Source organism: Rhipicephalus microplus, chromosome X, assembly GCF_043290135.1.
Source record: "Rhipicephalus microplus isolate Deutch F79 chromosome X, USDA_Rmic, whole genome shotgun sequence".
In the NCBI taxonomy this organism is placed as follows: domain Eukaryota; kingdom Metazoa; phylum Arthropoda; class Arachnida; order Ixodida; family Ixodidae; genus Rhipicephalus; species Rhipicephalus microplus.
The window spans coordinates 380465672-380491353 of record NC_134710.1 but is presented as its reverse complement, the minus strand read 5'-3'; the positions used below and the strand labels follow the sequence as shown (position 1 = coordinate 380491353).

At 44.1% G+C, this 25682-nt stretch overlaps 1 protein-coding gene across 1 annotated transcript; it reads left to right on the top strand.

Annotated features, from left to right (window-relative positions):
- The first annotated feature begins 2210 nt into the window (after positions 1 to 2210).
- On the top strand, positions 2211 to 25417 carry LOC142776421 (uncharacterized). The gene is made up of 4 exons (XM_075880049.1): positions 2211 to 3613; positions 9826 to 10656; positions 14251 to 14489; positions 25288 to 25417. The coding sequence occupies exons 2-4, from the start codon at positions 10243 to 10245 to the stop codon at positions 25289 to 25291; spliced, it is 657 nt and encodes a 218-aa protein (XP_075736164.1). The 5' UTR covers positions 2211 to 3613; positions 9826 to 10242; the 3' UTR covers positions 25292 to 25417.
- Positions 25418 to 25682: the final 265 nt, after the last annotated feature.

Sequence of the window (25682 nt, the reverse complement as noted above, 5' to 3'; positions counted from 1 at the left end):
TCGCAACTAATTTTGCTTCCTTATAGATTATATTTTTCGCATATCGTTCACCCTTTTTATCTCATCTCTCTGCTTGCCTTTTTCATTTATATATCATTTTGCTTTGCAAAAATATTGCCGCACCTTTCGTGTCATCCCCCGTGATTGGATGTGCTGTTCTTCCGAGAATCATAATCATCATCACCAATGCGCAAGCCCAATGCGAATACTCTTCTCGAAAGGAAGCCATTGACAAAGTTGGAGACAGGGCTTCTGGATACTCTGGATTTAGAGCACGCTACATTTGCAGTATAGACTCAAATCTATCGCAGGCTATATAAACTGCTGTGTAAAAGGCAGTGAGTAAATCAATGGATAAACTCATATCTAACATTTCCATTTGTTTGGTGCAAACTCTTTCAAATCGAATTGGGCATAGAGTACATACTAGTACAGAACCTGCAGTATCGGGCATTACCAGCGATGCCACTAAGTTACGCAATGTATTGTTGGACGAACTTTCTGCATCTGCAGACAAGGCTAAGCAGTCAGGAACACAGGTGCACTTGGAGCGACATACGCCTCAGCTGAGCACAAGTGCTGTAGCGGATATGGAACTCGTTATGCGAACTGATAAACGTACCAGATCTCGTATCTTCACCGATCTGAAGGAAAAAACTAAACGAAATGAATCAGGCATTTCACGTAAAGATGCTAACAAGGGCGCGCCATGCACCTCTGCGGTGCGCCCAACATCATAGGTAGAAGGGGGTTCCACAGTGGAACTGCCGTTCTATATTGAGAGCGTCAACCGACTCACCTTATTTGTACAGTAATATTAATCTTGATAATATATTTCTCGAATAAACTTGGCTTACATCAGATAAAAATTTCCATCTTGCAGGTTTGTGTTCTTTTCGATTAGATAGCCATTCACGATGTGGTGGTTTATTGATTCTTGTATCAAGTAAATTATGCCATAGGGCGAAAATTGCTTTCTGATTGTTAGACTCAGATTGTGAAATTATAAGCATTAGACTACTGTCTCACTTATGCCACCCTTATTCAGTTATAAATTGTTACTTCCCCTCCGGTGTGCAAAGTACGCGATATCTTGACAGTTTTTTGGCATCATGTAGAAAGGAAATTGTACTCACAGGAGACTTCGATGCACATCATTAGCCTTGGGTACTAAAGACAGATTCTTGTGGCAGGTGACTGTGGGAATGAACTATTCATCCCAACCTCTCATGTATAAATAAAGGCGATGTAACATTTGTCCTAGATCAGACTTGCTCAGTACTAGATTACACGTTTTGCTCACGCAGCCAAGGGTTTCTCATGAGCTGTTCTGGATATGCCAACCAACAGCGACCATCTTCCTGTAGTTTTTGATATCACTTGTACAAAAATAAACTTAGATCAGCCAAAACGGAAATACATCAACCATAGCGAATTTCAAGCCTGCCTCCATTCTGCCATTTCTAAGCTTCGAAATGCCAGTTCTACGGAGATTGCATCTATGATTGGTTCAATGCTGGAGAGATCTAGAAACAATTCCGAATTTTCTATTCCATGGAAAAAACAATCCTTTTCTCATTGGTGGAACGATGAGTGTACGCGCAACTATTGAAGAAGAAAATCCGCTTCGAGAAAACTTCTTCATAATCAAAGCCCAACCAACTTGAAGGACTATCAATTCTTTGTTGACGTATTGAGGCGTGCTAGAACCACGCGAAAGAAGAATACGACAGTAGACATTTCGATCATGTTGCAAAATCAAGAAATAGGCGTGCTCTGTTCGCTTACATTCGGACAAAAAAAGTACTGCCAGCACTTTTAACGTTGCAGTTATGTGTCTTGACGCCGCAAGAAATGGGACACCTCTCTGGAAAACATAGCGGAAAGTTTGCAACGCCGCTTCACTGCTAATCTTTCGGCTATTCGGCCCGTGCTGGAAAACTTGCATGAATTTCCAGAAGTTTCTTTAGCTTAAATAAGTCAGACAGTATCATGCTTACCGAGGACAGCTCCGGGACCAGATGGAATTATGAACTGGATGGTAAAGTTTTGATTCTAGGAATCACCTACTTTTTTCCTAGAACTAGTGACTTAATCGTTAGGGAAGGCATGGATACCACCAGAATGGAAGCTCTTCAAAATTATATTTTGAAGTGGGCAAGGAAACAGCGAAGCTTCGACGATGCTTATCCGTCGTGTTTTCTTTGCGCAGTTCTTCTACGCCAGCTTGGGTGCTTCAATTTGCCGCGCTGCTACTGTGCCTGACTTCCCAACCCCGGTGTCCGGAATACAGTATCTACCGTTGGAACAGCACATGGACGCTACAGTTTGCGTGCTCACAGACTGCCCCATCGCCCCAGTAGACGATGGTCACGGCTTGTCGGTGAAGGCACCCACCCCTTGCACTGATAATGCCTCGCTTCACCGTCCATCGTTCGGCAAGTTCCATTCCGTGACGTCACCGGCCGCGATATAAAAGCACCACCGCCGCATCTGCACGTCAGTGGGCAAGGAAACAGCGAAGCTTCGACGATGCTCATCCGTCGTGTTTTCTTTGCGCAGTTCTTCTACGCCAGCTTGGGTGCTTCAATTTGCCGCGCTGCTACTGTGCCTGACTTCCCAACCCCGGTGTCCGGAATACAGTATCTACCGTTGGAACAGCACATGGACGCTACAGTTTGCGTGCTCACAGACTGCCCCATCGCCCCAGTAGACGATGGTCACGGCTTGTCGGTGAAGGCACCCACCCCTTGCACTGATAATGCGTCGCTTCACCGTCCATCGTTCGGCAAGTTCCATTCCGTGACGTCACCGGCAGCGATATAAAAGCACCACCGCCGCATCTGCACGTCAATGGGCAAGGAAACAGCGAAGCTTCGACGATGCTCATCCGTCGTGTTTTCTTTGCGCAGTTCTTCTACGCCAGCTTGGGTGCTTCAATTTGCCGCGCTGCTACTGTGCCTGACTTCCCAACCCCGGTGTCCGGAATACAGTATCTACCGTTGGAACAGCACATGGACGCTACAGTTTGCGTGCTCACAGACTGCCCCATCGCCCCAGTAGACGATGGTCACGGCTTGTCGGTGAAGGCACCCACCCCTTGCACTGATAATGCCTCGCTTCACCGTCCATCGTTCGGCAAGTTCCATTCCGTGACGTCACCGGCCGCGATATAAAAGCACCACCGCCGCATCTGCACGTCAATGGGCAAGGAAACAGCGAAGCTTCGACGATGCTCATCCGTCGTGTTTTCTTTGCGCAGTTCTTCTACGCCAGCTTGGGTGCTTCAATTTGCCGCGCTGCTACTGTGCCTGACTTCCCAACCCCGGTGTCCGGAATACAGTATCTACCGTTGGAACAGCACATGGACGCTACAGTTTGCGTGCTCACAGACTGCCCCGTCGCCCCAGTAGACGATGGTCACGGCTTGTCGGTGAAGGCACCCACCCCTTGCACTGATTATGCCTCGCTTCACCGTCCATCGTTCGGCAAGTTCCATTCCGTGACGTCACCGGCCGCGGATATAAAAGCACCACCGCCGCATCTGCACGTCAGTGGGCAAGGAAACAGCGAAGCTTCGACGATGCTCATCCGTCGTGTTTTCTTTGCGCAGGTAAACTACCTCCAAAATGCTTACTGCTTTCGCTCTGATAATCGCTTCTTGCTGCTGTTTCCTTGCCCAATTGACTGTTCTGTTGGTCTTGCTATGAAGTGTCTTTCATTGCTTTCGCATCTATTCCATTGCATTTGCACACTGCTTCAGAGCGGGGATGTAGAAACAAATCCAGGCCCTCAGAGACAGGCAAAGTCTAGTTCAGCCAACAAAGGCAGTAATATTGCTTCAAGCAGCAGTTCTGCCACTAACCTTTCGGCAATGGATAACAACGAAAAGCTTGAGGAGACAGACAGCATTGCTTCTGTTAAAAGCATGTTGAATGAGCTACTATCAGGACAGAAAAAACTGGCTGACGATATAGCTGAAATGAAGCAATTTCATCAATCCGTAAATTCTAGATTTGATGCCCTCGAATCTCGAGTGGCTTCTCTTGAATCAACCTCCGCATCAGCGGCTGTTTCTGAGGGGACCTGTTCCCTAAAACAAGAACTTAACTCAGTGAAATCCATCGTGGAACAACTTACTGCAAAAAATGATGACCTAGAAAACCGATCCCGGAGAAACGTTATTTTTCATGGCATTTCGAAAGAACCCGAGGAAACAAATGCGTCACTGCTTTCAAAGGTGTCACAGTTGATTACAGATGAACTTGAAATGGAATGCCCGCGAATCGAAAGATGCCATCGCTTAGGGAAAGGTAGCGAAGGCCGGCCTCCTCCTACTATCATTAAACTCCTCAATTTCAACGACAAAATTGCGATTATGAAAAGTGCCAGGAACATCGAAGACCCAAATGTTCGCGTTACTGAGGATTTTACAGCTCGCGTACACATAATACGTAAAAAATTGTGGGAAGCAACAAAGTCATTTAGAGATGCTGGCACAAACGTCCGCATTATCTACGATCACGTCTTCATTGACAATGTTCGTCACGACTGGGACAATGCTTCCAACTGTCTCATTCGGTCGAACAGCCGCACAAAAGGTATTAAAACTGCACTCCCTCCTCCCGGTCCTCGATGACTACCACAATAGAATAACGCTAACTTACACCTCTTAAACATCAATGCTGGAAGTATAGTAAACAAGTTTCCTGATTTCTTATCAATAATTTTAGCTCATGGAGCGCACATTGTTGGTGTCACTGAGACCTGGCTGCATGAGAGTATCCATGATAGTGAAATCACTCCCCCTGGTTTTACCGTACTTCGGTCGGACAGGTACAGTGGGCGAGGAGGCGGGGTGGCACTTTTTTTTCCGTTCAGACTTGAAGTTTCGTGCAATTCAAGGGCCTATCGGAATAGAGTCAGTGTGGTGCAAATTCTACTTTGAGCACATCACTATCATAATAGGCGTTTTTACCGACCTCCGGGATCGTCAGCGGATTCTTTGATCACCTTGACAAATTTTATTAGGGAGCATAACTACAGTAGCGGAAATATAATCCTTATGGGAGACTTTAACGCGCCTGGAATTCAATGGTCCACCCTGTCTTTAAGCGATTCGCCCTCTCTAACAGACACAGAGCTGCTGAAATTTTCTGTTTCTCGGCCTAACCCAAGTTGTTCGAGAATTTACAAGAGAGTCTGCAGTTCTCGATTTAGTCTTTGTTAGCCCTACTCTCTTAGAAAGCACATTTAACTGCCTTGTCACTGAAGGAATTTCCGATCATAAAGCCGTTTTCGTCTCACTCTCATGTCGTGTACCCACACCGAATATTGTGTATTCAACTCACCATGGCTTTAACCGTGCAGATGACGTCAGTATCCTAACAGTTCTAGAGGATTCATTTGAAAATTTTGAACGGCTTAGTGAATCTAGCGACGTCAACGATTTGGTTTCTTTCTTTGAAAGTCTTGTGCATTCTTGTATCACCCGCTTTATTCCAATAAAAACTAAGAAAAAAATGTTCGGTTGCCATGGATGACGAGGGAGTTGTTACAACTGACACGTCGCGTAAAAAGGTTACATTGTTCGATTAGACGTCAGACCTCCCCGTCACTAAATGAGTTCAATAAACTTAAAGAGGAATTAAGAGCCAAAACTAAAGCCGCCAAAAATTTCTATTACCAAGTGACAATGAAAAACCTGATGGTAACAAATCCAAGAAAATTTTGGAGCTCCATCTTGCCGAGTTCAACGGAACCAAACACAATGGACATTGATGGAGCCTCCACAAGCGATCCCGTCACAATAGCCAATGCATTTAATTCTTATTTTAAATCTGTTTTCACCATTGATAATTTTCAAACACCTACCTTTTCACTGGCCAACCCTGCACCCTCAATTGGTGACGTATGTTTATCTGAAGAAGGCATTCTAAATTTGATACTTAACTTAAACACTAAAAAAAGCCCTGGCCCAGATAATATTCCCAACAACTTTTTAGTACGATATGCTTCATGTACAAGCCGCTACCTTATGATAATATACAAAAAATCTCTAGCAACAGCAACAGTTCCATTATCATGGAAGCTTGCTAAAGTTCTCCCTTTTTTTAAAGCTGGATGCAAATCCTCGCCGGCTAATTACAGGCCTATTTCCTTGACATCTCACTCATGCAAAATATTGGAGCACGTCATATACAAACACATAGTAGAATTCCTGGAAGCTAATAATATTCTAAACCAGTTTCAACACGGCTTTAGACGCGGTTTCAGTACAATCACTCAACTTACCGAATTTAGTCATGATGTTATTGAAGCCATTGACTCGGGTTATCAGGTAGATGCTATTTTTATTGACTTATCGAAAGCTTTCGATACAGTTCTTCATTCCAAACTTTTACTTAAACTTAATTTCATATTAAAAAAAACCCGCTGCTCGTAGGTTGGATATCTAGTTTTCTCTCGCACCGCTCGCAGTATGTATTTTTTAACTCAACGGCATCCAGTACCGCTGATGTAACTTCAGGTGTTCCGAAGGGCTCAGTACTTGGACCCCTTCTTTTCTTATTATTTATTAATGGCATATCCGGTAACATAACGTCTCAGATTAGGCTATACCCCGATGACTGCGTGATTTATCAAAAAATTACTTCTGCTGAGGATCACGAGAAACTGAACAACTCATTTTCCAATTTTTGCACTTGGTGCCAAACCTGGCAAATGAATGTAAATTTCCAAAAAACTGTGTGCATGACATTTTCTACTCGGTCATCCACTCATCTATTTCCCTACTCATTCGATGGTTGTCATTTAACAAGAAAAATGGAATATAAGTACCTCGGCCTTCATTTCACTCACAACATGTCCTGGTCCAAACACATTGATATTACGTATAATAAAGCCCTGAAGAGATTAGGTTACTTACAGCGCGTTCTCCGTGTAGCACCAAAAGAAACCAAGCTCTTAACATTTAAAACTTTAGTACGGCCATTACTCGAATACGGTTGTGTCGTGTGGAATCCACACAAAGCGTCCGACATTGCAAAACTAAAATCCATACAAAAAAAAAAAGCCGTCCGTTTTATCTGCCGAAGATATGACCGGGATTTTTCGCCTACGTCCAACTTAGCACCTTTGGGTTTAACTCCTTTATCTGCAAGGCGCCATTCAGAATGCTTAAAGCTCCTGTACACGTTGATTAATTCGCCGCGCTTGCCCTCGCTCCACAGGTGTCTGCAGTTTGCCACACCACCCTCTGTTCACACCAGGAGTCAACATGCGCTAAATATTACGCCACTTCACCCCAAAACTGATTTGTTTAAGTATAGTTTTTTTCCCTTCACTATTGAGCTCTGGAACTTGCTACCCGGCGATACCCGCGGGCTCCCTTTGGAGCAGTTTCTGAGTGCAATATCACATGCGTGTTAAGTAGATATTTCCATGTTCTTTTGCTTTCTGTGCTCTTGCTGTGTTCATTCTGTATCTTGTGTAGTACTATGAACCACAAATTTGTGCCATATGCTCATGTTTTTGTTTCTGCTTGTTATCACCTGATCATTTGTATGTCCACTCTTGCAATAGCCCTAATAGGGGCTGCAGTATGTATAAATAAATAAATGAAATAAAAATAAAAATATTGTTGATCAAAAATGAAAATGAAGCATACATGTTGGATAACGTAAGGCCAATCGCACTGACATCAAATTAGGTAACTTGGTTTAGAGAATAGTCAATGTACGAAATAATGAACTTATCACCGTGAGGTCAACTTTAAGTTCTGTATAATCGGGTTCAGGGCTGGTTGTTCAATTCGCGATGCCCACGTTGATTTAGAAAGTCGGCTTCTGTTAGCTCGGCTACATAACAAATAAGCAGCTATAGTTACCTTGGACATCGCTAAAACATATGATACCGTGGAGTACTGTACTTTGAAAGATTGTTTAGAATACCCTAATTTTCCATCATACATAGCAGCATGGCTTCAAATTTTCTTGCAGACATGAAGTTTTATTGTTTTAAAGATGGGTTTTCAAATATGTCCTCCTTTTTATCCCGCTGCAATACCACGTACACATCTCTTTGTTTTACTATCATGAGAATATACAACAGGAGGAATCTGTTAAATACCCTTGAGGAATTTATCACACATCGCCTAACTTGCGACCTCATGTCGAATATGTCGCCAGAAAAGGTGTTCGGGCTATTGGAATATTACCTGCTAAGCAACTACCGCATAAGTATTAGAAAAAGCACACAGGTAATGATAGATTTCATGTACATTCGTACTTTTTTGGAATGTGGTTGTGTAGATTTTTGTGGAGTTCCAGCTTACACGTTTCGGCCTCTAATTATTCTGGAAAGAGAAGCATTGCGCTTATGTCTTAGTCTGTCTAAAACAGTTGCTAACAATGTATTGTATCTGGAATTGATGGTCCCTGCTCTTTCTTGAAATATTCGCCTTCTGACTGTTCAAACATTCTTAAGAATTTATGAATTATCATTACGACATTCAGAAACGGCCTTTTCTTCCACCCTGGAATGATTTTTCGGTGCTAGATGGCCGTGATTTCACACCCTACAAATTAGATTTATTCAAAATTTACTGGAGCCTCTAAACTTACGTATATGCGACATCATGCCGAGTCGTGATAATTCATACGCTGTGGAAACTCAATTTGACGATATTTTCCCTATTTACGACAAATTACTTCCCCATTATATTTTGGATGGTTTACTACAAGATAATCTGAGCAGTATGACAACAAACGTTATTATTGATGCAGACGCATCGCAATGGGACGAAATGTCAGGGGTTGAAATTTTCAGCCCGACTTTAGATGGGATTTTTTCCCTCCGACTACCTGATTTCGTACCCGTTTTTGTGGCTAAATTTCTGGCAGTAGTGCTCACTTTACGGAACGTAAATGCAGGAATTACATCAGCTGTCATAAAAACAGATTCCCTATCTCTCTGTTTGGCACATTCTGTTGGTGCTGATAATCACGTAACAGAGGCGTTCCGTGCACTAATGCCTGCGCATTTGAGAAAAGTTCGACTAGATTGAATGCCTGAACATAAAGGCTTATTCATAAATTAAATAGCCGATTCCTTAGCTAAGTCGTCAATTAGCGAACTGGTTCTACCACACTGCCCATCATCCGTTTATGTGACTGCTGCACGATGCCGCAGACGTACGCTTACGGAAGTCTTTAGAGCTTCAGCACTAGCAAACTCTACCGAATATTTCCACTTATAATATCCCGGGCGAAGAGACTCTCCGAACTAGTAAACAAGAAGTAGCTATCAAAAGGCCGTGTTGCCGGGTACCAAATCTAAATTTCTATAAACACAAGTGTGCTCAGGCATTTTCGCCACTGTGCGCGTTCTGTGATGAACTTGAAACAATACATAATTTTTTTGACCTGAAGGCAGTTTAACACATTACAAAAAACTCTATTAGAAATACTTATACGTGGTATTGGTATTGACTTATCTCTTCACGCCATTTTGCCTTTTGGAGCTTCCATTTCCGGGTTCTCTACTGCAACTCATGCGCGGCCGTCCAGGACTATTTTGAAAAATCTAATATACTGACTAATTATTCTGTTTCATTATTGTAACGTGTCTACAAAATTATATACGTATAAATCGGTTGATTTCTCTTTTCTGAGAATAAATTCGTTTTTGATTTAAAGATTTGTATGCATTAGATCAAGTATCATACTTTCCTAGGTTATCAGTAGTCTTTCTAGTATATCTCCATTATTTTAAATCTGAACAATAATTTCTAAAACCACTCGATTCTTGGCCGATCCCCCATAGCTGGTATGCGCCACGATCAAAACGTGAACAAGAACAAGAACTCTTGAATCCGGTGCGCGTGCCGTGAGGCAGCGAAGACAAAGAAGTAACAACGTCACGTGCACCGTTGCCTCGTTCTCCTTGCAACCGTCCTTCGATTGTCCACGTTTTCATTTGGCGAGAATGCAGCCCGTTCAAGGGGAGCTTCAGTGTTGCGGGGACGCCGAGCATTCCAGCGTCGTCTCACCACCACGCCGGACTTTGCCCAGCGAATGGACGCCTTCACCGACGTGGGCTGCATCATCACCAGCTGATTTATGTTTCCCGGCAGAAGGTCCGTGGCAAGCAGCTTCTTTGCCATCGGATCGTAGCTTTCCGAGATACTACTACGAAAATGGCTAAGGGCCCGTTTCCGAGCAGACGCCGAAGCCCGAATCCATGAGCGAGCCCTCGAAACCCCACCGTGTCGAGTTCCAGAGTGTCGTCCTTGGCATCGCTTTTGCAAGGCTACTCCTAGGGATCAGGCTGCCCATTCTCCACAACTCGCTGTCACCTTACGATGTCACACCAGACGTCACGGATGATGCTTTCGAGCGGCTGCTGGAGATAGCGCCCAACACCGTTGGCCAGCGATTCATTCCGAGGAGGGTCGTACACCCTGACGTCGATGAAAAAGGAAACAGGAGAATGACGACCAGACCTCGCACAAGAGTCCGAGTCGCGGGCAGGGCTACAAAAGGAAGGACAGCTTTACTACTCCTGATGAATGTGATGACTAGCCCAGTGACGACTCTGCCAGTTACCGCAGCCAGAACTGGGGCTCACGAAAAAGAGGACGTGCAACTAAGACGTGTAAGTTGGCTCATTATCTGTGATGTGATCCATGTATGCCTTGAAGTCTTCCGTTATTGAAATTAGGGCTGCGGGCAGCTAATCAATTTGTTCACGAAATAGTTTTTTACTTTTCTGTTAGGACCTTTTAGGGCATATGTTACACTTGCGATATGGAAGTAGAGTAATAACATCACAAAGTGGCCCTTGCATGAAATAAATACTAATTACCTGCATGTTCAAAATGTTTGCAGGAATGCTGCAGGAAAGGATTTTTCTAACTGCTATTTATAAAGAAACTTATAAAACTGTTCATGGGGACGCGAGTGGGTTTTCTAGCCTATATTTAACATACGTATGATGTCAATGGGAATGAATGCGTTTCGTTGGTACGGATCCATCTGAAAAATGCAGCACTAATGCAAACATGAACGAAAAAACCTCAGAGGAGTACGGGTGTCGTCCTCATGTGAAGTAAACATCAACATATTCTGCAGTGCACCTTAACACGGGAAATAAAGTATCGCATGCATGGGTTTACATGGTTTACATATTTCCCATTTGCACAATTTACTTTCTTACAACTCATTCTTGGCTTTCAACTTCAACATGTGAGCCAGACAGAAATTAGTGGTAATTAGTGAGCGTCTGTAAGTAATCAGGGTTGCATTGTAACTGTTTGTGCGATTCTTATTCGTTTTGTCAGTCGATCAGTGAAGTAGAATTTTCTCAGTTGGGCTGTATTTATTATAAAGAATTGACGGACCACAAAAATGATATAAACAGAAAGAAAAAAAAACGTCATATCCTGTCTCGAAAGGTTTCACGCCATACCTGTCACACCGGGAAAAAAGTCTTCTCTCGTAGAACAGATACAATGTGGCTTTCTAATAGAAATACTTCATGACAATGCCTTAACTTCGTATCCGTAATATGAAGTGGAAATATGCATTGATACCTTATTTTACCTCTGCATCGAGCAAAACGTATCAAATTTGACTGGTATCGTTCAATAACTTTATTTCTGTTTGGAGACTTTTCAACATTATGAAATACTAAAACTGGGGTGATCTTAAGCAAAAAAGGTTTAAGGGGTTGGGCACAAAAATATAACTGAAGTAACGCGAACGTCGACATCAAAATAAAACGGCGCACAAGGTCGAAGACGTGAAGAACTTGAGGCACGAGCACTGCGTGTGCACTGTCCGAAAATGATTATATAACCAGACAAACTTGCTACGCTTCACGAATGCCAGAGCAGTCAGCATTGAGATAACATTGATTTGTTATTGTTTTGTTTCATATCTGCAAAATAACACGTTTCGAGCGTAGGAAGCTATATAATAGTATGATATTAGAAATTGTCAAATGAAGAAAGTTTATAATGTTGGAGTAAATGATTTGGTCCATATCGAACTACTGATTCACCGTACAAGCTCAAAATGGAGAAAAAGATTGACAGACGCAGAAATGTGAATAGAATCAATTGTACATTAGGTAACGAGGCTTTAAGGTTCTCCGTAGGACCAAGGCTTCTCCAACACTTAAGATGTGGTGCAGTTTTTGCAGTCAAGGTGGCGTTTTGTCTTCGCTTTTGTTTTGATAGCAATTATTACCGCATTTTTATCATCATTCTGAGGTTCCTTAAAAAGCATCGAAGAACGAAAACATCGTCCTCTGTGTCATATGCGCTACGTGCTAGGGAAAGCGTAAAATAGCAGGAGATGACCGCAGCTGAAGCGCAAAGGGTACGCACCGGCCATCGTTTGTAGCGCGAGATGCCCATCAGGGGTCCAGAAGTGTAAAGATGCATCCGCATGCACGTGATTTTCTAGCGACAGCGTCAAACAAGAGCGACGAGCGACAAGATTTGCTGCCATGGAGGCTCATGCGTCGTCGCCACTTCTCGCGTCACCTATTTCTGTAAAACTAAAAAAGATTGTCTGCCAGCCGAAAACCAGCGTGGTGATTTTCGACAGCATGGCTGCGCCCCTGGAGCTCGCTTCGGTTGCAATTTGCTCTCAATGTTTGTTATCGGCCCGTACTTGAAGTGATGCAAGAAATCAACTATGTATTTTACATTCGCATCTCAATCAAAGAGTGAGAGTGCGGACATATTTTGTTTTAAGTCTTGTTATCGCAGGGGTCTTTTAATGTTTAGACAGTAATTTGTGGCAATTTGGTCGCTTGCGAGAATGCAAACTCGCCCTGCGATGTGCGTCGTAGCCGTCGTAGCATACGCTTCTGGGCACCCTGTCGCGTTAAAACCAAATATTCTTCAAATAAAAGAAGGTTGCGAAATACTTTTGTGGCTTCTGTAGGCCACACAAGACAGCAATAAATTTGGCATGTTTTCATCTAGCTACCTTATTAAAATTCTTTTCGCAATTTAGGGGTATGTACGAGATGAGACTGTTGTGGTCATGTGGTTGAGACTGTTGCCGTCATGTGAAAGCAGTCGTCGCGACACGACGGCGCAACGAGGCAAGTTTGTCGCTGCCGCTTGTCGCTGTCGCTGAAAAATTGCAGGCGTGTGGTTGGGCCTTGAGTGGTACTAGCGGAGGTTGCCGTCGCACACGGACCACTTGACAAGGATCGGCATACAGCTTATAACCCTAATACATGGCGCTTGAACTGAAGCGATGACAGCACGAAGCTGACTTCACTCGCTGCAGCTTGCGCGAACTCTTACGTCTTTGTTTCATTGAATTACGCTGGGTCTGATGCTAAAAGGTAAGCTAGCCTTACTTCCTGTAACATTCTCATTTCTGGTATTATATCCAATAATTAGCCCGCATGGCGACACTTTTAATTTTTATTAGTATTTGCGTGGCGCATGAATAGCTCGATATAAAAAGAATTTCCGGTTCAGCGCAAGGCTGAAACGCTGAATTGGATAACAACAAATTTTAATGCTGTACAAAGTAAAGCTAATATGGATCGCATCTCACGTAACTCTATAAAACGCCGGTGTAAGGGAATACGGCTGTGTGGCGTTCTCAACGCGAAGTATAAGCGATCAGAGCTTAACACGTGAAAAGGTATACCAAACATGACTGACCACCCAGATGGTATCTTCTGGTAGATTACTACGACAGCGTGCAAAACCAAAGATTTGTTCCTAGTGGTTTTCATTTTGTACTTCGTGTTGTTGGCCTAAACGAAACACACTACAAAATAGATGAGTAAACGCATTTCATCACTACGAACCTAACACCTGGCGATTGCTGATAACATTTTCTTCTGTACAACTACTCCGTGTTAGAAAACATTGGTGTATGTACCGTAATATTTAAACACTTGTAATGCGACATCTCCGAACATAGGCCCTGCCTGGCACCGGCCACTGCCTACCGTTTTTGCGCGGCAACAACTGGCACACCAATTGCAAAATCTTCCTCTAGCCATCACGCATTGAGGTTCCTCCAGCGTGCGTAAAAAAAGGTGATTGGATGAGAGCAAGTTTCAGTGGCTGAAGAAGCACTTTTCTTTAATATAATCAATATTGTAAAAGGTTACGAGAGACAGATCTCACCTATTTGTGTTTTGCATCTATTAAACATTGACGCCTTTTTGGTATGTTGCATTCATGTACGCAATCCTGGCGCATCGCAGGTCGTCACCCTCGAGTCGTGCATTGGGCACGTGTACACTCACTCTGGGCATCCAAAGCACGAATTATACTACAGTGCCTACAGAAAAGCCGGCGTACTGGCGGCCACAGACCCAGTGCACGTGTGCAACCGCGGCTTCAAGTGGTTCCCAAGCATCAAGAGTTGCCTCGCTAGCTGTGTCAACGGCCGCCACGTGTCGGACCGCTGCTACGGAAGCACACTTTTCTTTCCCTGCACCTGGTGAGTTCACTGAATGCACCTTGGTTTCTTCCCTTGCTGGCCTCGCACGTTTTTTCCACGATTTAGCTTAGAACCCTTCCTGAAGTACGAGAATCACTTCATTAGGTTTACATTTGAGACACAATTTACGTGAAACCCCAAACATTGCTACCATCTGTCTGTCAACCGAAAGAATTCATTATTAGGGCAAAGTTTAACCACTTCCTCAACGCCCACCAGTCTTGATCTTGTTTTTCCGCTCATACTTGTGCGCACTGTAGAATTAAAAAAAAAACGTTGCCCATATCTGAGCCACAATATCAATCCGTCAGTATTCTGTGGCCTGTTTCTATATACTAAGAAATGCTTATTTATGTCATTCTAATGATAATAGCGTTTATTGCGCTGCGCTGAGAGTGCGACGCTATGCACGAAAGGGTGAATGATTGCTACGCTTAGATAAGACGATATGGTGCGGCCACCTACCTGTGGCCTTGCTATCTACAAACTGGGGTCTTTGAGATGGCGCACGCAAGCTGGGCGCACGCTATATCGGAGGCCATTCTTTTGTTTTCTAAGATTACTGACAGATGACGCTCATGTCTCACGCAGTGCCTCCAGAATCCCACTCAACGATTTCTCGCGCACAAAGCAAATGTTTTGTTCACTCTCTCCAGATGGAAGACTATCGTCTTTCGACAATATTTGCAGTCAAACATGTAAATACGGGGCCAATTCTTATACTATCTCCGACCTTGCTTCGCCTCTAGACGGCAAATGGTAAAACTTAAAGGAAAGGCTTTTTGTGCTTATACAAATAATGTTTCTCTTGATGTACCCTGATAAACTGAAGCTGTGAAGGCAATGGTAAAGGTCGCGCACAGTATACCGCACTACACTTTGCTTGCTCACAGTGGGCATAAACTATACTTAAAACTTTGAGGACGTTTAAGTTGCGCTTTCAAGATCAGACTGCAAAAGCGTAATCAGGCTGCATTCGCAGCATCCTATCATTTGCTTGGACATTCTACATTCTGCCGTGGATACCTCAGCCAGAACGATAAGAAAGCAACGCGTTCACGGCTATAGTGCAGTTATGAAGCCCGCAATATGCCATAAGATTGTTTTGCGAATTACCGAAGTACCCAGTTGCGCCCGCAAAACAATAGATCGCTTGCACTGACATACCTTAATATATCACATAGAAGCACTCACATGCTGGGAGGCCAACATTATGATGTCACGGGCCTGTTAGAGTGCATCGAATCAAACGCATTGGCTTGCATTTTGATTCTGTTGCTTTTTACGCACAGAAGCCAAAGAGCGTTCCTGCGACGTCATTTTCAGACCGAAGCAGGTTAATCGCACGTGAATGTGCTGCCTTGACATCATCTATAAGCCGTCACGCTTGAGCCATGTATTCTGCGTATGAGGCCATGGGTGAGCTATGAATAATCGGAGCTTTGCGGCTGTGCAATATTGTGGATGCTTTGGGTGAGAACTAGGACCAAGTGTTAGGGTGGGTGTGTAATAATGGGGGTTGTGTAATGAGTGGTTTCGCTTACTACCCAATATTAGCGCAGTTATGAAGGTGTGACACCTGGTGCCATCGTAATAATCTGCTAGGCACCATTGCACTTCTTGACATGACTCCTTGTGGTGCATGACCTGTGTATAGGTTCTAGTTTCGAAGCAGTTACATGCACAGGTAGGCGTAGTTCTCTAGAACACCTCCTTGCCGCACAGGTTGCCTATGCTCGATTGCAGCACGGAAACATTATTTTAAATATTTGAATTCACCACTATTTTCAAACAAGGACCATGCCGATGTTTTGCTCGCAACTAATGGCGTCGCCGCAGATACCGGAAGTTCTCCGACACGAGCTTTTTAACGCTCTCGCGTCAATATCATCGGTGCTAGTGAGAACAGCGTACAAAGAATTTTGTCTTTTATTGTATTAGCAAATGCATTGACACTGTCGGCGTTCTTTTTTTTTCTAGATGTCGTGGCCATCCTATTGCGAATAAATCTCATATCGACAACATCCCTGCACGCATCACAGGTTAGACGAGCGAACAAAAGCGAGCATCAGCTGGGGACAAAAACGGCTAGCAGACGAACTCAAAAGTCTAGGCACTCATGTAGTCATGTCGGTTGCATGAAGAGCGCAAGCAATACCATCAGCACACGTGTGAGGCCTGCCCATGAAGGCTCTTCAAGGATAGAGAAAACAATGCCGCCCGTATTCTGTCACGTCAAGCAGCAAGAGGAGACAAACACACAAAAAAGGATCAGCAGGTCCCACGTACGTTGGCAATCGACGTTATGCGAAACTTGCGAAGCGAAAGTGACTGTGTTGTAATTTTTGTATTAAGCCAAACGCTACGAAATGACGCTAAACGTACAAATATTGTATGCACGTAGATTTGTTCAACATTCACCCTTTTACTGTTGTGTAACGATGGCAACAGCAACATAGGTATTAGCAACACCAGAAGCGATAAGCTAATACATAGCGCTTGTGCAAGCGAGGATTGTGGCCATCTATTGATAAATGAGCTTCACTGGATGGCGCTTCGCTAAAATTTCCGTTAATACAACCTGTCGGCTGTATGATAGGAGTAAATAAGTACTGTTCATAAAATTTGATAGCCAGCACTGCAAACACAATTGACGTTTAATGAACATTGTGGTCTACCTCACAAGCAGTTCCGGGACCTGGCTTCGCTTTGTGATAGAATAGTTGTTTGCCACGCAGAATAATGAGTTTCAATTCCTGCTCGGTCATGATAGCTATTCCAGGCGTTCGTTGGATGAACGCTGCTGATGCCAGCTTTTTGGGCGAAGCTCCTGTAGGGCCGATCTTCTTGGTGTCTGTAAAGCCCCCAACATACTAACAAAAACTGAACACCTGCACTACAAATAACGAAAAGGTATGTGCGTGGAGAAACTACTATATGGACCGACCATATCAAAACTCTGATTTAGTCAGTCTATATCAAAGTTATGTTCTCGGATATGGACCGACCACTAGCCAATGTAAGCCTGTGGTCCAGCTAAATTGTAAGGATTGCTTACGTTTTATCAATAAAATTAGATTGATTGATAAAGAGCCGACGTTATGTGTAATCAAGTATACGAACGCACAATACGTGATCACCCGCGCCGTCCGTCCGTCAATTCGTTCACTCGTTCATTCAACCGTCCATCAGTCTGTCCGGCCAATGATCTGTCGTTCGTCCTTCCGTGCGTTCACCCGTCCGTCTTGTCATCCATCCATCTGTCCATCCGTCCGTCCATCTATGCGTCCAGCCGTCCATGCATCCGTGCATACGTTCACCTGTTCCTCCTCGCGTGCAGACGTCCACATGTGCGTCTGTGCGTCCATCCATTCATCTGTCGGTCCTTTGTGGTAGTCGGCGATTTCAACGTAGACATGAACCTTACGGCTTATAGCTTCGCCCAGTCGTCATCATCGTCATTCACTTCTTGGAGATGCACTGATTTTCGTTAATGATTTCGAAATGAAAATAGCAATGTGTATTCGTGCCGTTCCTTGATTCATAGAAACTATACATCACATACAGTGCATTGCGCTTAACGACAGTTGATCGTTAAGTACCATGACGACTGTATCATAGGGCTGCATATGTAATGCTTATGACATTCGGTAGCCATCCTTGCATCCAATATGGACGCCATACGCACGTGACGGTCTATTTCAAAAGTAGATGTCAGACCAGGCGTGGCTCTTTGGTAGAATATTTGGCTAGCACGCAGAATGCTTGAGTTGGATTCCCGCTTTTATCCAACCTTTATCACAAGGGGGTTGTCGCGAGGGCTATCTTGACGGACATCGGTAGACGACTCGTATTCTTGTCGAGTTTCGCTAGAACAGATGCAAAAGACTGAACTGCTAGTCTCCGTAAGCGTTCCACTTTCTGGCTGTAGGCCCGTGTGCTTACATTTGCGTGAACGTTAAAGAACTCCAGGTGGTCGAAATTTCCGGAACCCTCCCCTACGGCGTCTAACATAATCATACGGGGGTTTCGGGACACTAAACCCCGCGTATCAATCAGTCAGTCAGTCGGTCGTTCGGTCAATCAATCAATCAATCAATCAATCAATCAATCAATCAATCAATCAATCAATCAATCAATCAATCAATCAATCAATCAATTAATCTATCGATAAATAATTCAAACAATCAATAAACAAATAAATAAATAATCAATCACCTATTCAATAAATAAATAAATAAATGAGTAATCAATCAATATATGAATCAATCACTTTCTGTCTGTTGCATCATTGCTGTGCCCTCGAGGCTAAACTGGTGTTTATATGACATTTTCGTCCACCTTATTATTATACGTTACGAATACACATATTCCCCGTAGTTTTGCGTATGGTTTGCGTTTGATGTCTCTCCGGCCACACTGGCCCAACTAGGAGGCTTTAATCAAAAACGCTGAATCGTTGACCATTCCTGGCAAAGGCCACCATGTATCCTCAAAAATGTCCCAGGATAGTTTGGTATACGGACTCATCATGCCCGTTCCCAAGCCATGGTTGATTCGATCCAAATTATGTTTTTGTATAAAGTCAATAGATCTATTGTTTAGACGTTGTTATATCGTGTGTTTTTCAACTTTTTTGACGATGTTTTGTCGAGTAGCTGTATTCGAGCAGGGGCGTCTTCTCGCATAGCTGAGGCCCATAGAAGTAACGGACAAAGAACAACGGTGACAGTACATGAAGGAGCTTGGAGGGGGAACGGCCGGCCTTCATCACGATTTTATTTTGCGCGAGTCTCATGATCTATATTACCCCAAACGGTACGTTTCACATCGTCGGCGTATTGCACGTGCAGATAAGGCTTCCCGCAATCGGCGCCAGAATGTTCGAGAGCATTCCGGATTGTTTTCAGACCATCTCTTTGGCTTCAGGACGCAAATGCTTCATCTGAGTTTATAATTAAACAAACTCGGCCATCAGCGATAACGCTCGAATATTCGAAGCCACTCATGTTGCCGCGGATCAGAATATCGATGTTCCACGCTCTGTTAGGCGCTACCAGGGAACCATGTATACACATCGCTTGCTTAGAATATTCGATTTCCTGGCCACTAGTTCGGCCAAATAGAGTTTGAGCCCGAATAGCTGACTGATGCCTTCATCGACGTCACGAGCACGTGACAATACATTTACCAGAATGTAATAGTTAGTGATGTCTCAGCTGCGAGTTGCATCGGGTGGAATATTTAAGTATGGTGTAGTAGCAATAAGTAAGAAGCGTACATGTTCTTTGCTTCTCAGGGGAGGCGCCGTGCTTGCTATGCTACCTGCTTTTTGATAGTATTGGCTCTGCAGTGACAGTGACTTGAGATGCTTCAAGTCGACTAGTTGCTACATTCTATGCTATTGGCTTTCTGTTTCCTACGTGTCAAAATTATACGGGATGTCTTAGTTAAAATATAGAAAATTTTTGTAAAAATTTGTGAATATCGGGCTCCTGCCGTTTTAACTCATGAGGTCTCTGTTTAACTCATGAGGTCGCAAACTCATGAGGTCGCGTTTTAACTCATGAGGTCGCAAATGGAGACTGCAATGATTGCAGTGACCTTTGTGCACCCGGTAACTACCGCAGATTCGTAACTACCGCAGGGCAGCCAAGGCGTATGACCTTCCCCTCCTCGCTACCACGAGATAAGGGCGCGTGAGGGAGCTTCGCTTTCCTTCTGAATGTCGGGCAAAGTACGCGTAGGAGACTAGAGCAGGCGCCGCCACGCGATGTGGGGACGCGCGCTAATTGCGCCATCTTGGTGGTAATTTTGAAAACACAATGCCTCCCCCCCCCCAGATACTCGTGAGCAGCGGTAAGTGATAGATATAAGTATCTTGCCATTTGTTCGTCGAAGGATGTGCTCTGGGGTGGCTCAGTGGCTAACACCTCGCTTTCACGACGCAGAGGTCCCACGTTTGTTTCCACGTGCGGAGTGTTTTTTTCTAGATTTCTTTCTTTCTTGAGTTTTCATATATATACATATAGGGTGTATGACATCGACGTCGATGCCCACGTTGACACTGATGACGACGCCGGCGGCAAAAACAGCCGAGAGTGTCCATATAATTGCTATCGCAATAGAGGAGACTTATACTGCAGTTTTCTTGTGAACTGTTTGAAAGAAATAGGTGAGAACCAAACACTACACAAAACGCAAGGACTATGCACGGGCACAATTGAGATGGCTTGCTGCCTTTAACGAAAACCACATCGGTACGCCTCATTCATATTTTCTCACTGCATTGTCATGCACAGGTGGTTCCAAACTGATCTTCTGAGCGGGTTAAGTTTGTGTGAAACATGCGCAATTTTTGCGTCCAGGATCCAGCCTAAATCGTCCAAACCACTCTCGAGGTGGCTGGAGACCAGTGTTGTGGAATGGGCGCCTCCTTTCCTATCTGATTCCATTCCGGAGAATTACGATTTAGCCACAGTTTCCTTTTTTTAATTCCTCGGATGAAAACAGTTGGCCCAATCCAACTCCGGGAATGACGAGAGCGTTCCATTCCACTCCTTCGATTCCTTTAGGTAGGAAATGCTTCTTGATAGTTTTAACGAGTTTAGAATGAACAACATCATAAATATAGTGTCTTTAGATGCATTAAGATCTGGAAAAGTGCGTAAAACACGTTGCTAAGGTCGAGGGTAAGTAGCTTAGTGGCCTATCTTGTACAGTAAAAGCACGCTACTAATACTTTTAGGAACAGTTTTCCCGCTACATGTAGTCTCTTCACGGCCAGCATTTTTGAACGAATGATATTAATTTATTTGTTCAAGCTTAAGTTTGTTAATGCTAAACTGACCACATTGCGTATTTTCATGCTGACAAAAGTAGTGTGACTAAGCAGTATTGCCCCGCGTCTCGAGTAGTCGTTAATTTGTATAAAACTAAAATTTGATTATTGGGAACAATAAAAAAAAAACTCTAGATATGCTGGTATTAGATGGAACAGCGCACCCTCACTTGGGCACGTTGTGTCTTTGCATCCAAAACGGAATGCAGTGCCGCACTGCTCGTCAGCACTCACGCTTGTCACGCGCCTCGAAAGCATGGATGGGGTGAGAGCTTTTTGTTCGTGTGTGCGTACGTATGCGATGTCTTTGTTGTCGTAAAGGTTATTTGTGTCAGGTACTAAACTGCTTTGAGATAAACACCAAACCATGCATAGAGTATTCGCCCCTTTAGTGTGGGGTATCAATCAGAACGAACGTGCGACGATAATGTATTCTCCCTTCAGTATCTGTCGAAATGATGCCTTTGTTCTTACAGTGACTTATGCAACGGTTTCTCTTTTGTATGTTGGCAGAATGTTCACACATTTACATCACGCGTATTCTTGGCCTTGGCTAACTAAACGTGAATCTAGAGAAAGCGTTGTGGCCTTTGACTTAGATAGAGCATGTAATCACGCCTACATGACTAATTTGAGCGTGATATTAGAGTAGTAGATATAAAGGGCGGAAAAATAATTACCAACGTCTTCTTTGCTTGGCGATGCAAGCACGGATATGTGCCGAGTCATAGAAACCAAGGGAAGTTATAAAAACAGATAACGGTAATAATGAAATGAACCTACCAGTGGAGTGGGAGTGCGAGATGACCAGCTTTCAGCTCAATATTCAGGGATTTCTGATCTCCTAGGCTTGATCTCCTGAACGTCTAATCTTCCGAACACTTTCGGCAATCGGTCACTAGTGTTCTATTCACTGGACTGGCGTCGTAGTAAGCGTCCTGGAGATTTTTAAATACTGCACTTAAGGTCGCGAGCACAGCAAGGTGAAAAAAGAATTTCATTTTTGTTGGGAGATGATTTAGACTCCAACCAAAAGTTTTTGAAGAAACCCGACGTTTCGGAACCGACTTGGTTCCTTCCTCAGAGATGACTGCGAAGGTTATGTAGCAGCGTCGTCTTCAAAGCACTCGCGGGTTGGCTAATGACCCCCCCCCCCTCTCTCTCTCTCTCTCTCTCTCTCTCTCTCGTTTCGCTGTGGAGCGCAGTCTGTGTGAATACACTTGGGGAAGGGTTCCGAGAGAGCGGTTGATATTATGGGCTTTCCTCTGTATGTGCCAAGACTAGACAAACGAATGTGCCACGACTCGACTAACAGAGTAACAACTTTTGGTTGCAGTCCAAAATGATCTCCCAGTTTCATACCCAACCTGACAGACTTCTGTCGAATATTTACTTTCAAATCGTTTTTGTTTCAGTCACCAAAATTTTGCAACGTAAAACTAAGAGCTAAATGAGCGATTCGCCGTTTCGTTGTAAAACCTGAATTATCACTGGATGGCTCTTTTAACAGTTGCTTATAAAAAAATAAGATATCACAATTGCCGTCTACCTATGTGTTGCGCTTCACAAATATGAGCTGCTCAAGCGTGAAGTGCTGGACGCAAGAGCCTGTGTAGTAGTGTAATATGGTAGCGCTTTTCTAGCCGCCAGCACCTGCGGGGGCGGTGGTGACACCTCCCGGGCTTTCCCACCACTCTCATAGACGAAAACGTGCTGGGTGTTCAGTAAATTACGTATTCTAACACCATTCAATTCCGGGAAAAAGGTGCCTAATTCCACTCCCATTCCAATCCTCACAGCATCGTCTTCCTTCTATTCCGAGGCTGTAAAATGCGCAATGATTACGAAATCATTCCTATTCCAGATTGACAACTCAGCAACACTGCTGGAGAATATACACCCACTGTTGTTTACGTGAACCATCACAAATCTACCGCTAGTACGTCACGAATTGAAATCTTCCCCGTCACGTCACATGGCCCCTAATGGTAACAAACTGGCTCTCTCGGTATCAAAAAGATTGTGTCGTATATAAGCGATGCTTTCCCAGGCACCACGCTACACTGCTTTTTTTGTGGTTCCCGAAACCCGTGTTTCTATTAAGAGCAACAATCCCATATTGTTTAAATTATTATCACTACTTTTTGACACTCGCAGGAACGAAACATCGTCGAGAAATTTTGTTTAAGTGACTGCGTCACACGCTAGCGGAGAGGGCAATTCTTGCATGCTTTCGATGCTCACTTGGTGAACTATTATCCAAATTCTTGATGTGCGTCGCCTCATATCGCGCTACCACAGACGCTACGCGGTGCGAACAATGTGCTCGGCAGAGAATTGGCAGTCGGTGTTTACATGAGTGTTTTAATATCAAATGCTATCATGCTGGCAGAATAGCAACAGACACTCTAGAAGTAAGTTGATAACGTCCAACAGAACTGTAATTATACTTCCTTTAGAGTAGTTTCAGTTACGTGTCATGAACTATTGCTATGAAAGAGGGATAAGCCGTAATTTTAGAGCGCAGCTATCAGGCGGCAAAGCGAAGGAGGAAGAAAGTGAGCAAACGTCTGGTCTGCGGATATCTTGACCAATTGTCCTCTAACCATGCTTTTGTCCCCCGTCACGTGCTTGGGCCACTCAGTCGGCGGTTGTGCGCTTGCAGGGCTGGCAGGTACGCCACGGCTGGCTTCGATTGTTTTAACGGGGCTGTCGCCGTTTCACTTGGTTCACGATGCTTGCAATGCACGAAGTGCTGTGCAAAAAGGTGAGCACTGAAAGTTTCTGCGGAAACATTGAAAAAACAATTACGCTTTTCAACCGTGGATATCCAGATCGTCAAACACGGTTGTCGTTGTCCTAATATGAAATTAGCCTTCGTTTTTTTAAGTGAAGCTGGTGTGAATATATTTAGGCGCACGTCGATTAAACAACCCCAGATGGTCGAAATTTCCGCAGCCCTTCCCTGTGGCGTTCCCCAAATTCATAGCGTGGTTTTGGGACGTTCAACCTCAAATATAATAATAATAATAATAATAATAATAATAATAATAATAATAATAATAATAATAATAATAATAATAATAATAATAATAATAATAATAATAATAATAATAATAATAATAATAATAATAATAATAATAATACAAAATATTAGTATTATTATTTGTTGTTGTTGTTGTTATTGCACCTGTCTTTCAAAGCGAAGCTCTTAGGCATCCGCTTCAGCAATGAGATGAGTCCGTAGCATAATAACTGGCAGAGCTAACGAGGATGAAAAAGAGTGACCGCGGAGCATAGCTGACGATGAAAAACAATGATAACAAGAGAATTCGAAGAGGAGCGAACCACAGTAGAGTGACGAAAGATTTCTAGGCGCTGCGCCGTGCTGCCTGCCAGGTTGCATAATTTAGGCGCCTTCTTGCTCTTCTAACCCCCCCCACCAACACCACCACTAGGACATATTACGCAGGCCGCCTGTAGCGCTACAGTAGTGTGCGTGGTGCCACCATGCTGCATCGTGCGGTCAGTGATGACGTCATTCTTCAGATATGGGCGAGTGTCACGTGAGAGGACACCTAACTTGTGCGCTGTTACGGAAGGTACGGCCTTCCGTAGCCTCCCGGTCAGTGAGGCACTATCGCTACGCTCTGTCTACGGCAGTTGATGTGTAATGGGCTTCAGTTAATTGTTCGCGCCGGTCACTCAACTCAAGCCGTGGTATAGCGCTGCAGATACATACATACAAGTGTCTCTCAAACTGTTTGCGGCAACTTTTCGTCAACTCAAGTGGCCTAGAATTAGATTAGGCAGTATTATATTTGCTGGTGAACTTTTTTTTTGATGGACTTTGTTGGCTTATGTACATAGAGGGGACGCTTCTAACACATTCACCATGAATTAACCACAAATAATGGTGATCATAAAACAACACCAAAACTTGTTTATTTCATGTAGGTAAGACGTGCAGGACAAGCCTTGGTACTTTAATGGCAAGAAGTGCGTCGCGTGGAGCTTCCCGCAGGGTACGTGCTTGTCCGTGGGCCGTCGTGGCGTGTACCGCAGCTGGGAAGAATGCCGCCGGCGCTGCGTGCTCCGCACAGAGTCGGAGTGCGACGAGACGCCAGCTGCCGAGACGGGCTCACATTGGCAGCTGAGGCACCCTTATTTCGCCGACATGCAGCCACACGGTGGAGCTCGCTGTGTCAACGTGACACGGCGCGCATTGAAGTCGCACCGCATCTTGATCGGATCTAGCCAGTTCGATTCGCTGGATGGATGTGGCCGAGCATGTGTCAGGAGTTAGCAATTAACTTCAGGCACACTGCACCCTACTTTTTCGGCCGGGATAC